This window comes from Lemur catta, chromosome 10 (assembly GCF_020740605.2).
Source record: "Lemur catta isolate mLemCat1 chromosome 10, mLemCat1.pri, whole genome shotgun sequence".
Taxonomy (NCBI): Eukaryota; Metazoa; Chordata; class Mammalia; order Primates; family Lemuridae; genus Lemur; species Lemur catta.
Genome location: NC_059137.1, coordinates 36,351,618 through 36,364,932, shown reverse-complemented (window position 1 = coordinate 36,364,932; position 13,315 = coordinate 36,351,618). Strand labels below are relative to the sequence as shown.

Genomic DNA, 13,315 nt, shown 5'->3' with positions numbered 1-13,315 from the left:
TCATTATTCCCATTGACTCCAATCAGAGGACAGTGTTTGCAGAAGCAACCAGAACCAACCCCAACCCCTGCCCTGAGTGCCCAGCAGGATGGAACCCACACCAAGGAATAAACCCACACCAAGAGAAAGACAGCCTACACCAAATGGAGAAATGTGTGAGGCGGATACACTCGGATGATGATGGGGAGGAAGGGTTAGTGTTGTTACAATGGGACGGGGAGAGTAGGTACCGTTTGGGATCCCTCCCACCACCAGCTTCTTCTCTCCATTTCATCTCAGTCTTGGTTTAGAAGTGGTCATCCTGGCATCTTGGGAGCAAGTCCCTATAGTACCCTACCTGATCCCATTTCCCAGACCCTTCCTTTGCCAGGCCTCCCCATCTCCCATCAAGTTCTGCTCCCCCAGGAGGCTGGGGGAAAGGTACAGAAGCGAGTGTATGCGGCTCAGAGAGGACGAAGCTGGGAAGGCCCAGGCCAGAGGCCGTTACCGTAGGGGAATCGGGGGGAGATCGAACCCCAGCCCCTCTGGGAGCACATATCTGCATGGGAAATCCAGGATGAAAAGTCAGCTGAGGAGACTGGCATGGGGTGGGGAAGGGGGAGAGCTAGAGGAATGCTGTCCTCAGGGTGGCATGGTCTCAAGCACTGGGGTGTTCAAATGTTTTCAAGTTAGGGCAAGGGCTGTGTACGGGGAAGACAGGGAAGAGATGACAAGAGGCTAAAGAATATCATCAGTGAGGGCCACAAGTACACTGATAGGTTAAGTTTGGAAAAGAGATTCTGAATTCTCACCCCTAAAAGAGAGATTGGAAGTTCCCAGTGTCATCCCCTGGAAACAGAGGTTCAGGTTGGTTTTGAGGGGTCAATTCACAGAGGCAGGGACAAGGAGCTGGATTCAGGATCAGATGTTACTTCCTAGAAACTGGGGTTCTGGGGGTTGGGTAAGTCACCAACCTGGAACTGGGGGTCAGTATCACTTTCCCCAATTTGCTGCAACAGCTCCCCACTGGCCTGGCCCACGTTCCCAGCTGCTTGCAGCAGGTTCTGACGGGGCTGTGGAGAGTGAACACCAGTCAGAAGCTGCCCAGCCCCTATGGGTCTCATAGGCCCACAGGCCCCACACTTCTGCAACTCGGACTGCCCCTTCTCCATGGGCTTGAACCCTGCGTCCACCCTCACCCCAACCCCGTGACCCCTGACCTCAGCACTAGCTGGCTGGGCACTGCGCAGAAGTTCTGACACTGCCCCCGCAAGGCCCTTTGCTGCCTGCAGCAGGGGCCGGCCACTGCCGCCTTCATCCTCCAGCAGGGCGGCCAGCAGCTTCACCCCCCGGGACATCTCCGTCAGGTTGGAGGAGATTGTGGTGACTGCACAGCCCACTGCGGTATAGTCTGTCTCTGCAGGGTCCCCTGAGGGGAAAAGGGAGAAGAGGAGCATGAGAGACAGAGCAGGCTTGATGATGAGCTGGGGAAGGAACACTGTCATACCCATTAGTCACACTCATGTCCTGAGAGAGAGACGTACACACCAGTCCCTTCCATAATGAGTCAAGGTACAGTCACATGGAGCCAGTCACATGCATGTTTGCACACGCTCGCACTCCCCCTCTGCATGACACACATACAGGATGGCATCCAGCCTACCTGCCGTCAGATTCACCACGGAGGCAGTACCAGCTGTGATGGCATCTACCTGGGAGTGGATCTCATGCTTTGATTCATCCATCTTGTTCTTACGCCAGGCCTTAGAGGCCTGAGAGAAAGAGGAAAAAACCTAAGGATCTGCTCCGGTTTGGTTAACCTCATCCTTACCCCTTGGAGTCCCAGCTTCAGTAGCACTAGGCTCTTCTCCATCCCATACTCACAGCATCCTGGCCGAGAGGAGGCAGAGTGTCAAAGTCATCCAGGGTGGCCTGGGCAGCCTGCACAGCCTGCATGCTGGAGTTGATGGTGCCAGTGAGTGCCTGCTGGGCTGAGGTCTAAAACACAAGGGGGAAGAAACATTTAGAGGAAAGAGAAGGTAAAACCAGAACCAGAGGCCAGGGAGAGGATACAAATAGGGACATGGCAAAAGACTGCCTAACTCCCGGCTAGGCCCAGCTGAGGGTGGGAGAAGGGCACTGTGGTAGAAGTAGGGGCACTCTCACCAAAGGAGGCATGTGTCCTCGGTGCATCTGGCCACTGGTAATCTGCTGCTGGGCAGGGGGCATGCTGCCCACCTGGAAATTCTCAGGACCAGAGGCTCCAGAGCGCATGATGGCAGGCAGGGCCACAGAGCCATGCTCCACTTTCCCCACCCGGTTATACTGCTGCTGAAGGACGGTCGACCTAGAGAGGGGGCAGACTGTGGAGCACTCAGAGTACTCCTTGTCTCTACCCCTCCCACCCAGTCACACTACCTTTGCAGGTGTGTGAGGTCTCATTACAGCCTGCAACCAGCTCAAGAACCATCCTGAGGATTTCCCACCCACCAGCAGTCCTTAGAGTCCAGCTTTGCCTTCTCTACCCCCGAGGGATGGGGCCAGCCCAAATCCCTTCATACTTTTTGGGAGACACAGAGTCCTCCAGCATAGTAGACTCCTCGTCTCCCTCCAGCCCAAAGTGATCCTTGCTTTTTTTCTGTAGAAAGAAAAAAAGAATGAGAGTTGGGGCAGTTGAAGAAGAGGGAAGTAGGAAAAGATGGCTTCTTTCCACAATCAGCCATTTTCCAGAACCTGAGTGCCCATTTCTAAAGGCTTGGTTGGGGAGAGAGTAAGGGAAGATGGAGAAGGCTCACCTTCTTAAGGATGATATCGATGTAGCCAGCAATGAGCTGTGCAATCTGTTCCCCTTCAGTCGTCTGTACAGAATAGTAGCCATCTTGGTAATCCCCGAAATCCTAGAGTGACAGGTGGGGACTCAGCAGGAAAGCCTGAATCTACTCAGGATGGAAATGGGTAGGATGGGAGGCCCAAGGTCAAGCTGACGAGGGTGCCTTCCCATGCCAGCTCTTAGGAAGACGCCCACCTTTCTTCAACCTCCTATTTCTTTATTTTCTTCCTTGTAGGGAAGTGTTTTATTTCTGAGGAATGGCCTTTATGCTATAGCTTCAAATGCATGCCATTTGGGAAATCTGGAGGACATAACATTTGTCATTAAATGATCGTACTTGAAGGTTGGCACCAATACACAAAATGGAAAAATGGCATTTACTCTAATTTCTATTTCTATCATTGGGGAATTTCAACAAGTTGGTATAAGTTTCCAATTCATAACCCCAACATATAAAGCCAGAAGAAAAAAACTATTGTTTATGGTTACTGCTAAAAGAGGGGAGGTGTGTCTTTCCATCACCTTTCTCTTTTTTCTCCCCAAGAATGCCCGTGAAATGGAAAAATTAGCCGGGCATGGTGGTGCGTGCCTGTAGTCCCAGCTACTTGGGAGGCTGAGGCAGGAAGATTGTGTAAGCCCAGGAGTTTGAGGCTGCAGTGAGCTAGGATTATGCCACTGCACTCTATTCCTGTGATCTCAGCTTGCTGGTTACATTTTTGTGCTGTTAACTTTAAAGAATAAGTCCATCTCCTGTTTCATTTAAGCATCATTACTCTCTACAAGGAAGTTTCTCCATCTACTCTAACCTCCACCTTTCTGTAGCAGGTCCACAGTTCTTTTTTCTGGAGTCATGCTCAGTGCACCTTCCCCAAGGGATGGGAGAAAGACCTCTGCAGCTGCCCCTTCTCTGAAAATCCCAAAGCACTTTCTGGTTGGCAGCCAGACTCACCAGGGTGAAGCTCTTGGGAGAGGCAGCCCAGCGTTTGATGTTGGTGAGGTTCCATTCCTGGATCACCTCCTTGGTCTTCTCATCTACTCGCATCACGCACTCCTTAGTGATGCCCAGAAGCCTGGGAACTAGCTTGTTCTTCCCTTTCATTTTTTCCTGTGAGGCAGAGGATGGTGCTGGTGTTACAGGTCAGAGGTCGACCAAGAGGCTAATGATCAGATCAGCGCTTGACCACACAGAGATGCTGAGGAGGCCAGAGGGCTAAAGTAGGGTGTCCATGGATGGGCCCAGGACAAGGGAAATCACAGGGTAGGAAGGGACGTGGTGGCAGGTTTGCATGAGGTCAGAGCAGAGTAGACAATGGGACTCTTAGGGAATAGTGGAAATGTGACTAAAGGCAGGGTCAGAGACTTCCAGAGAGATAGGAAAGAGCAAGAGTGGGAAATAAGGAGGGCAGTGAGAAGGGTTGGTAACCCACCTTCACCAGGAAGAAGGAGACGCCATAAGTCTTGAGGGAACGGGCTAGCTTCACGTAGCGGACCTTGGCCTCAATCTCACTCATTTGCCCACAATTCTTGTGTGCCTTAGAGCATGAAATAGGGAAGAATTTAGCAAAATATGGGGATAACATCACAGCTAAGGAGTAAGATGAGATGTTAACTGCAAAGAGTATTATGGGGACATAGGAAAGAAAAGGTTCGGGAGTGCAAGATATGAGAAATGAGAGGGTGATGGGGTGGCGGCTGATCAGGGAGATGCAGAAGCGATGATTCAAGGGATACAGTTAAGGAACTTGCAGACATCCTGGGGATGGTGTGAATGGATAGTTCGGAAGTAGAAGGTCAGTGACAAGGTCTTTTGGGCTGAGTATTCAAAGAGTGGGGATAAGACCTTACATCTGGACAAAAACTATACTTTCATGGTAATTTCAGGTATACTACCTCATTCGATTCTCCTATCAATCCTATACAGGATTTACCCACATTACAGGTAAACGAAAGAAAACAAGAATATTGAATTGAATTCCACAGTAAAAGCAGTGATGGAGCTGAGACTAAAAGCCCAAGTCTTCTACCTTCTTGGCCCAGGAGAGGCAGGAGAACAGTTTGGCAGGGGGAAGCAGGGTTGGGGGAGATAGGGAGGAGGCGGGGGTCCATTCAGTCAGTAGGATTAAGCAGCAAAGCTCACGGGTCATCCCAAACACTCTCCCCTGCCCCCATTCACCTGGAAGATCTTACGCTCTCCCTTCTGCTTCACATACTCCTTGGGCAGGAAGTCCTTCAGGCTACACCAGAAAAGGGAGGGTCAGCATGTAGTGGACAGCATTGGGGACATGTGGGCCATGAACTGTGGGCCTAGGGGTGTGAGGAAATGTCTGGGACTGTGTTATCCTTGGGAAGAAGGAAGACTCTGAGAGAACAGAGTCTGGACTGTCTTCTGAAGTAGAGATGACTTAGCATCAGCTCTTCAATGTGACCTATGTCTCTCACTGCCGGGGAAGGGACTGAGGGAACTTAAGTTGGAGGCTTAGGCCCTGAGACAAAGAGGATCTAGAGCACCATTTTCAGGGAACCAAGAGGAGAAAGAGCTCTCTAGAAGGATGAGCCTCCACTGAGGAAGCTGAGAAAGCCACACCAAACTCTACACATTCTGAGAAACACCAGTGAATGAGACTTGTGAGACTTTTTAACCTAATGTTCCCTACAAGGACAATTTTGTCATTTCCCTCTGGCTACTTCAGCAAGATCCTTCAGAGAATCTCAAAAATAAGTTACATGCTTGCTTCAGGGGTGGGGATGTGGCAGAGATACTGAACTACATTCACATTCCACATGGGGCCAGTGGGGAGACAAATGGATGATGGCAGCTAAACAGGTACCTACATGAGTCAAACCCAGGAACCTCGGAAGAGGAAACAAGGGGAGAAGGCCTGGGATGGAGGCAGGCCTGTTGGGGTTGCAATGACAGGGAGTCCTGGGCCCTGACCGGGTATAGAATGTGGGTCACTCACTCGAGGAAGCCAGCCTTGTGCTTCTGCTCATTGTGGGGCCCAAACTGGATCTGGCACTGGAAGCCAGCAAACTCACAGGCCTTGTCGAAGGAGACAGGGTGGGAGCCATTCAGGATGTCATCTCGTGCCTGGAGAGCACAGGGAAAGGAGGTGGATGCTAGGTGTGGGTGCAGGGATATCCCCTACTTTTCTGTTGTCCCCTCTCCCTACCTGCCCCCAGCCAAGTCCCCTCCATACCTGTACATAAAGCAGGTTCAGCTGTACGGGGTCCCGGGAATCCACGTTCTGGTCTGAGTAGAAGAATTTCCTCCGCAGCAATAATGTCTCATGCTCCTCCACTCCCTGCTCCCTCAGCGTCCGGCCATGGTCCAGCCAGTTCACTGGGACATACAGAGTCCCCTCAATGCCAAACCCCCATGGCCCTCGTACTGTCTAGTTTCCGAGTTTTTGTTTATTTCTTCATTTCCTACCTCCTATCACTAAAATGTAAGTTCCCTCAGCACAGGACTTTATTACTGAGGTAACAGAGTATAAAACACTGCCTGAATAAATAACGAACAGATGGCTGCCCTTTCCACCCTGCCCGTTTCCAAAGCCCTCTTTTTTTCCAGTTCTGCTTACACTCGTCATCCGTGTGCAGTTTCTGCTTTAGTTTCTCCATCTTCTTTTCATCTCGAAGCAGTGTCTTGTCCTTTCGTAAGGTCCCTGTCACCTCCTCCTTTTTCTCTTCCATCAGCTCTCGAACCAGTGAATATTCATCATGGTTGGTGATGCCTGGATGGAGGAGGGGAGTGGTTTGCTAGCTTCTCAGGCACTGCATCCATGGCTTCTGGCCAAGTGGAAGCCTCTGGCCCAGGCCCTTAGCCCTCCCAAGACCCCTTACCAATGCGGGCACAGATGGTCATGAGCATGTCAGTGACGGTCTTGGAGTCATCCACCATGACAGTCTTCACAGTGCCATCTAGCATACGGATCTTCAGGGGTCTCTGTTTCTTCCTGTACTCCATGGTGTCCTGTTGGGACAGGAAAAGCAGACAGGGGCCTACTTTAAGGTAGCGGTATTATTTCCTTTTTACATGACCAGAGGGGAGGAAAGTGGATTACTGAAAGGAGCACTATGGTGGTTCATTCAAAGACAGGATATCATGACTGCTTGTAATGGAAAGAAAGCATGGGGAGGGGTAAGAGGCAACAGACGTAGGTGCTGAAAATATTAATAGGAGGTGGAGTGGAGGAAGCTAATGGAAGACAATGCTGGTGGTCTTTGATGAAGGGATACTCACCCCATTTCGGAGCATGTAGTAATCCAAAGCTTTCCCAGCCTCCAGCCATATACCCTTTTTGGGATCATCATCTGACAGAAATAGCCCAAAGTCGCTGGCTAAAAGAAGATGGATCACCTTAGACCTATGAAGACTCCAATGTGGCTAAACAGCTATACCACTGCCCCTTACTATTTCTCCCATGACCTTGGGCCTAAAGGGAAGGAGGGAACCATGGAGCCCAGACTTGACAGGTGAGTAGCCTTAGGAGACAATGGGGTCATCCCTCAAGGCTGAGAATCTGGGGAGGAGAAGAGACTGCGGCCTCCCACCCTAGCCACCTGGGTAGTCACACTCACGAGGGCCAGCCAGGGCCTCTGGGATCCGCTCTCGAATGATGCGGCAAGCGTCGTACACCATGGTAGACGGCTCAAACTGCATAGTCTTCACCACGTTCCCAATGCTGATCTTTAGTGAAAGCGCAACCATGGTGGCAGCTTCTCCTCTCCAGCCTGGCTATACCTGGCCTGTGGCATCAGGGCATTAGAATATAGAATACACTCTCATTGGAAGAGAAGAGGCCCCCCAGATGGTGGAGCCCCAGGGAGGGATGCTTTAAAAAGGGTCACCAAAGCAGATAGTAATAAGGTTGTTTTTGTCTTATTTAAGAATTTTAAAGAGTGAAAGATTATTTACATCAAAAGGACTGGTTCTGACCATTTAAGACATCTGAGGGAGAGACAAGTCTGCAAGGCACAATAGCAGGTCTGAAATGCATCATTACCTGAGGATGCTGCCTGGCCCCCACCACTGGAATTTGTACCTCCTTTCTTTCTTCCAAGAGTCTCTCTTGCTCCTTGTCCCGGGTCACCTCCTTTCCTAGCCCTGCCCCTGCATTGTTTTCTTCTTTGCCTGGTTCAGTCTTTTCTCTCTTTGTTTCCTACTGTGTCCTGCTGGTTCTTCCCTGTTTGGGATTTTCAGAGCTCTGCCCTGACTCATCACGTGACCTTCCCTGTCATAGCTTCAGTCTCCTTCTCTGCAAAATGAAGACATTAGATAATTCCCAAGGGATCTTGAAGCCTGCAAACAACTCTAGCTAGCCTGGCAGGGAGACCAAATACTGGCTGTTCAAGACATCCAGGTCCACTCCTGCCCTAGCTTTCCTCTAACCTGAGATGTTGGGAGCCTCCCCAAGGAGCCTAGCCCCTATTTGGCTTCCCTGGCAGTCAAGCTAGAATTGACTCTTTAGCCCTCAGGGATCTCAGAAGTTATCTAGTTAATGCTTCAATTTTGCAGAAGGGGAAACAGGCTCTGGGAGGAGAAAAAGTTTCAAGACAGATCAGAGGAAGAGCCCAGTCCTTCTAACTCATCCTTGCTCCTTCCAAGTCACCAAGTTACTACTCAGTCCTCACTACAACTCCTCCTACGCTCCCCCCTTTTCAGCAAGTCTGTCTCAAACTCTACCCTCCATCTCAGCTGCTTTCCCTGACAGCATTTTCAGTGCAGCTCAGGATACTAGCCCTCCCCCACCTTCTTGCACCCTCCTGGCACCACCTCTCTGTGGGCTGGAGGAGCCAGTGGAGGCAGCAGGTGGCGCACAGGCTGCAAGAGGACAAGTCTGTCCGGCAGCTGATGATGTGCCCCAGCGTGGTCCAGGGACTGGGTCTCTCTTAACTAAGAGAATGAGGAAACCCAGCCTGCCCATTTTCCTGGCAAACTGCAAGCCCCAAGAGGGCTTGAGGAGGGGAAGAGCAGGACCAGGGAAAGGTTAGGAAACAGAGGCGGGGGTGTTAGGATACAAAAGGCATTTGAGAACCAAGGAAGTTGAGAAGGGGTGGAGGGTGAAGAGGTTAGGAGAGATGGGGTGGGGGGAACTGAAAATCTGGGTAGAAACAGGAGAGGAGGCAGATGTGAGAAAGGTCTAGATCAGGAGCCTGATTCCCAGAGGCTGATAGACCATTTCTGACCTTAGAAACAGTGTTGAGTCTCAAAAGAGAAGAACCACAGCTTGTTCTCTATCTTTAGAGAACCCTCCCAAACAAGAGAGGACCCTCCCAGTCTCATCATCAGTTCCAGCTCTCTGCCCCCTCCCCATTGCTGGGGCACCTCTCCCAACAGCTGGACAGACCTGGCCGTGGGGTGGCTGACCACGAAAGAATGATGGCTGGAGGGTCAGAAAAGCTGGAAGAGTCCAAGGAGCTAAGAGCGGGACTGAAAGGACCCTTCACCTTAAGCTAAAATTTCATGTCTCCCCCCATTTCCTCCGGACATATGGACACCCCCTTCTTCCTCAAGCACGGAAGTCTCTGGTGAGACCCCGATAAGGGAGTTGAGTCATGCCTACCCTTACTCCCAGGCTGGTTCTGAGAGAATGTCCCTCAGCTACGAGAGGGTGAGGGGAGGTGAGGAATTGATCAGTGAATTGGGAGGAGTGGTGGCAAAGAACAATGCCCTGGAAATATGAGTAGAAGCTATCCAGTTCCTGCATTGGCCTCAGAACTTTGCTCCCCTTTCCATCATGTTTTATGGAACAGCAACACTCCCCCCCATGTCCCCCTCCCAGGGAACTCCTCCTCCCTCAATACATTCCTGAGATGCATTCCAGAGGAGTTGGGCAATTGAGGGGGGGAATGGAGGACAGGAGGTCAAATCCCAGCAAGGAATGGAATGTAAATGTATTGGGGCTAAGGAATTTGGGGTACCTGGAGAATATACTCAGAGCAGATACACACAAAGGGAACTGCAGAAAGATTGGGAGTTACAGAGGGGAACAAAAGGAGAGAGAAAGCTGAAGAGGCAGTCAGAATATAAGAGGGTTGGGGGAGTAACACTCAGTCTGTTACCAAATTTGGCCTCTGAGTCCACAACCGCGGGGAGGTGGAGGGGGGGTTTGTGGGTGAGACTGACATATCCGGCCTCAGGCTGCTGGAGGCTCATTTTAGGGCTGGACTGGGCAGCTGAAGAGCTGGACCTGACTTCTCCCAACACAGCCCCTCTACACGTATATGCACGCTCATTCTCCCCAAATGCACCCCAGCCTATGCACAGAGCTCTTTCCCATGGAACTACCTACACTGTCTCCACAAACATGTTATCTCAGTCACACAGTCAATACACAGATCCCGTCAGGACTGCATTATCTTCTTGCAGGGACTCCATTCCACGCACAAGGCTTCCCCACAAATACACCTCTATGACAAACACAGCACCCTGTGCTTCAATGCCCCACCCCTAATGTTTCTCCTCCCTTTATGTAGACATTCTCCCTCCATTCACCCAGCCAGCTTTCCTTGAGGACCTGTTGTGGGCAAGGCCCTGGGCCAAACTTTTAGGGGCTGGGAACCCAGATCAGTAAGACCTAGCCTTTGCCTTCAAAGGGCTCCCAGTCCTCCAGATGAGTGGATAAGCTAAAATGCGGAATTACAATAGAGGGCAGGCTGTGATAGGGGCCAAATAGTGTGTAATCAGAGGAGAGACCTCTTTAGGTTAGGGAAGGGGGACCAAAAAGTCTCCATGAGAGGTATCATTTCAGGTTAGAATTAAAAAAAATAAAGATAATAAGAAATAATAGTGATCTGCCATTTATTGATTCTATGTCAGTTGCACTGTATACATACTTTCATTTAATCCTTACAACAACCCTGCAAGGTAGGTGTCATCATTTCCATTTTTACAGATTAGAAAACTGAGGCTCAAAGAAGTTAAAAAGTACTTGTCCAAATAATAAGTTGTGAAGCCAGGATCCAAACTCAGGTCTCTCTGACTCCAAAGCCCAAGCTCTCTCCACTACACCAGCCAGCCGGAGATGAGTCAAGGGTAGCATTCATTCCAGGCAGACAGAATAGCATAAGCAAAGGTGGAGAAGCAGGAAATCGTGGAGGAGCATTCAGGGAAGTAAGCAGGCAGGCTGGCTGAAGCACAGGGTACCTGCAAGGGAGCAGTGGTGGGGAAGTCAGGGTTAGGATGGAAAGGCAAGGGAAGACTAGAGGAGTATGAGCAGTTTTACTTACTGGAGGGCAACAGAAGGCCAAGGGAGTCTTTGAGCAGAAGAGAGACATAATTAGAATAGGCTTTCAGGAAAATAACTCTGGCAGTTACCTTGGAGATTAGTTAGGAGGACACTGTACTAGTACAAATCAGAGGTAACAAAGCCAGAGTTAGAATGGTGGAGAGGAACATGTCACTCAGAGGAAGTTTTAAGAGGTAGAACTGACAAGACCTGATGACAATCTGTTCTGTCAACCCTCAGAGACCAGAGGCTAAAGTCAGGCTAGGGTCCCATAGCTTCTTATCTTCAGTAGCATGGCAGGGGCAGCTTGAGTTTAGGTAAGGAACTGGGAAGGGAGGAAAGGATCCTGTTGGGCTGAGAACGTGAGGATGAGGCTGTGGTTACGGGATGTGGTAAGGCTGTGGGAAAAAGGGGATGGGTATATGATTAGTAGCCACACAGTGGCAGATGGGGTGGGGTTAGTGACTGTATCAGGCTGGGAATGGAGAAGATGGGGTATAGAAAAAGGCTGGGGACAATGGTACTGATGATGGTGATAAAAAATACATACATGATCAGTCACTGGATCAGGCTGGGGGAAGGAGAGGAGTCATTTATATGGACAGTGACTAAGGGAATGATAGAGTGAGGTCACAGGCCAGGTCAGGCTACAGGAGTTGAGAAGAAATGGTCAGTGGCTAAACTGGGCTCGAGTAGGAGTGGGGAAATAAAGGGACGTTGGCAGTGTCTAAGTAAAGCTGAGCTTGGGGTGGGGTGGAGGCAAGGGGGATGAATGGCTGGGTCAGGCTGAGTAGGGGATAGTGCTGTGGTCAGTGGCAGGGTCAGGCTGGGAGTGAAATGGGGGTGTGGTCAGTGGCCTGGCTGGGCGTGGGATCAGCAAGACCCAGTTTCCTCTTTGGGTCTCATTTCCTCTTTTCTTTGGGGAGTGGGGGAAGGGGATCTATGACTGGATCAAGAAATTAAAAGAGGTTTAGAACTAGGGGATGGCACATAGCAGGGGCTGCGAGTATGGTACTCAGCAGATGACCAGATGGTGGGATGCAGACGTATGAGCGGGTAAAAAATGGTAGGAGTGTGCTTTAAAATGTGGAAAAGCTCAGATTTGGGTGAGGGTAAATTAAGGTAGGATGTATGACTTAAGGGATGGTTAGGGAGGCAGAAATGAGGATGGGAACGGATGATATGAAGATGAACAATATGGAAGAGTTAAAGGCCAGGAAAGTATTCTGTAAAGGGATAGGCAGGAAGGGTGTGAAATGCAGAGTCAGGGATGACAGTTGGAAAGGAGGGCTTAATTAACATCCAGAGAATGAGGGAAATGGGAGGCAGTAGGGCTAAACTTTCAGGGGATTCAGTCATCCCCTTCTCCCATGTTAACAGTGTTTCCTTGGTCGACTTCCCCCTTATTCACCAGTCCCCTCTTCCCTAGGCAGTTCCCCACTTATGACTAGGCCTTGTACATCTCCTGGGTCCCTGTGCATTTCCCACCTCCCATTTTATAAACAACATAGTCTAGAATCCCTACCTCCTAACTGTAGAGGCCATAGCAAAAGCCTCGGGCTTAGAGAGTGAAATGAAAAAGCTGGAATCTCAGATGCCTGCAATTCTAGCTGAAGTCCAGCACCCTAGCCTGAAATTAGTCATCTGACTACATAGGAATAAGGGCCCTCCTAACAAAACAAGGGCATTTATCTACTGCCAACCTCTCGAATTTTACCTGCTCAAGGTCAACTATGCTGGCCTCAACCACAACTCCTAAAGCTGCCCCCAATTCCTAACATTTACCCTGACTCTCATCTGTTTCCCGATTCCCAGTACCGGCTTTGACACTCATCCCTTTCCTAGCAGAGACCCATCCAATCCTTTATCCCTAATACTGATCTCAGTTGTACCTTTACCACCAAATTCCCTGACTTTAACCCTAAATGTTGAACCCTACACCTAAAGCTCATTTGTAACTTGATTCCTAACTCACCCTTTCACTGTTTATCTTGAATACTGACCATGCCAACATTCTTTAATCCCTAAAACAGACTTTTAACCTAATCCCTGTTGTTGTCCCTTAACCTGACCCTGAACTCTAATTTTGATTTATCCTGGCCATCCCAGAAAACAAAACAATGACCTTAACCTAAACCTTACCTACACAAGACGAACCTGACACACTAATAACTCTTAAATTTTAACCCCAGCTTTGTAACTCCTAAAGCGACCCCCTGAGTCCTAACCCAACCCCACCTAATCCCAAATGCACCCAAAGCTTTCCTACCCACAT

General features: G+C 50.0%; 1 protein-coding gene across 5 annotated transcripts in view; it reads right to left on the bottom strand.

The window, feature by feature from the left end:
* Nucleotides 1-13,315, bottom strand: part of TLN1 (talin 1) — a 31,732-nt gene that overhangs the window by 17,676 nt on the left and 741 nt on the right. For 2 of the 5 annotated variants that reach the window (XM_045562845.1, XM_045562850.1), the window contains exons 2-18: nucleotides 7,391-7,558; nucleotides 7,053-7,150; nucleotides 6,653-6,782; nucleotides 6,391-6,543; nucleotides 6,007-6,149; nucleotides 5,770-5,897; nucleotides 4,983-5,043; nucleotides 4,237-4,341; nucleotides 3,759-3,914; nucleotides 2,775-2,876; nucleotides 2,541-2,617; nucleotides 2,146-2,326; nucleotides 1,864-1,977; nucleotides 1,643-1,751; nucleotides 1,200-1,408; nucleotides 954-1,052; nucleotides 488-538 (exon numbers count right to left, since the gene is read on the bottom strand). In XM_045562845.1, the coding sequence (XP_045418801.1) occupies nucleotides 488-538; nucleotides 954-1,052; nucleotides 1,200-1,408; nucleotides 1,643-1,751; nucleotides 1,864-1,977; nucleotides 2,146-2,326; nucleotides 2,541-2,617; nucleotides 2,775-2,876; nucleotides 3,759-3,914; nucleotides 4,237-4,341; nucleotides 4,983-5,043; nucleotides 5,770-5,897; nucleotides 6,007-6,149; nucleotides 6,391-6,543; nucleotides 6,653-6,782; nucleotides 7,053-7,150; nucleotides 7,391-7,520 (2,046 nt within the window). In that variant the 5' untranslated portion in view covers nucleotides 7,521-7,558. Of the gene's footprint in view, nucleotides 1-487; nucleotides 539-953; nucleotides 1,053-1,199; nucleotides 1,409-1,642; nucleotides 1,752-1,863; nucleotides 1,978-2,145; nucleotides 2,327-2,540; nucleotides 2,618-2,774; nucleotides 2,877-3,758; nucleotides 3,915-4,236; nucleotides 4,342-4,982; nucleotides 5,044-5,769; nucleotides 5,898-6,006; nucleotides 6,150-6,390; nucleotides 6,544-6,652; nucleotides 6,783-7,052; nucleotides 7,151-7,390; nucleotides 7,788-9,159; nucleotides 9,349-13,315 lie in introns of those variants that run through there. The other 3 variants (XM_045562847.1, XM_045562846.1, XM_045562849.1) reach the window with 3 other exon arrangements.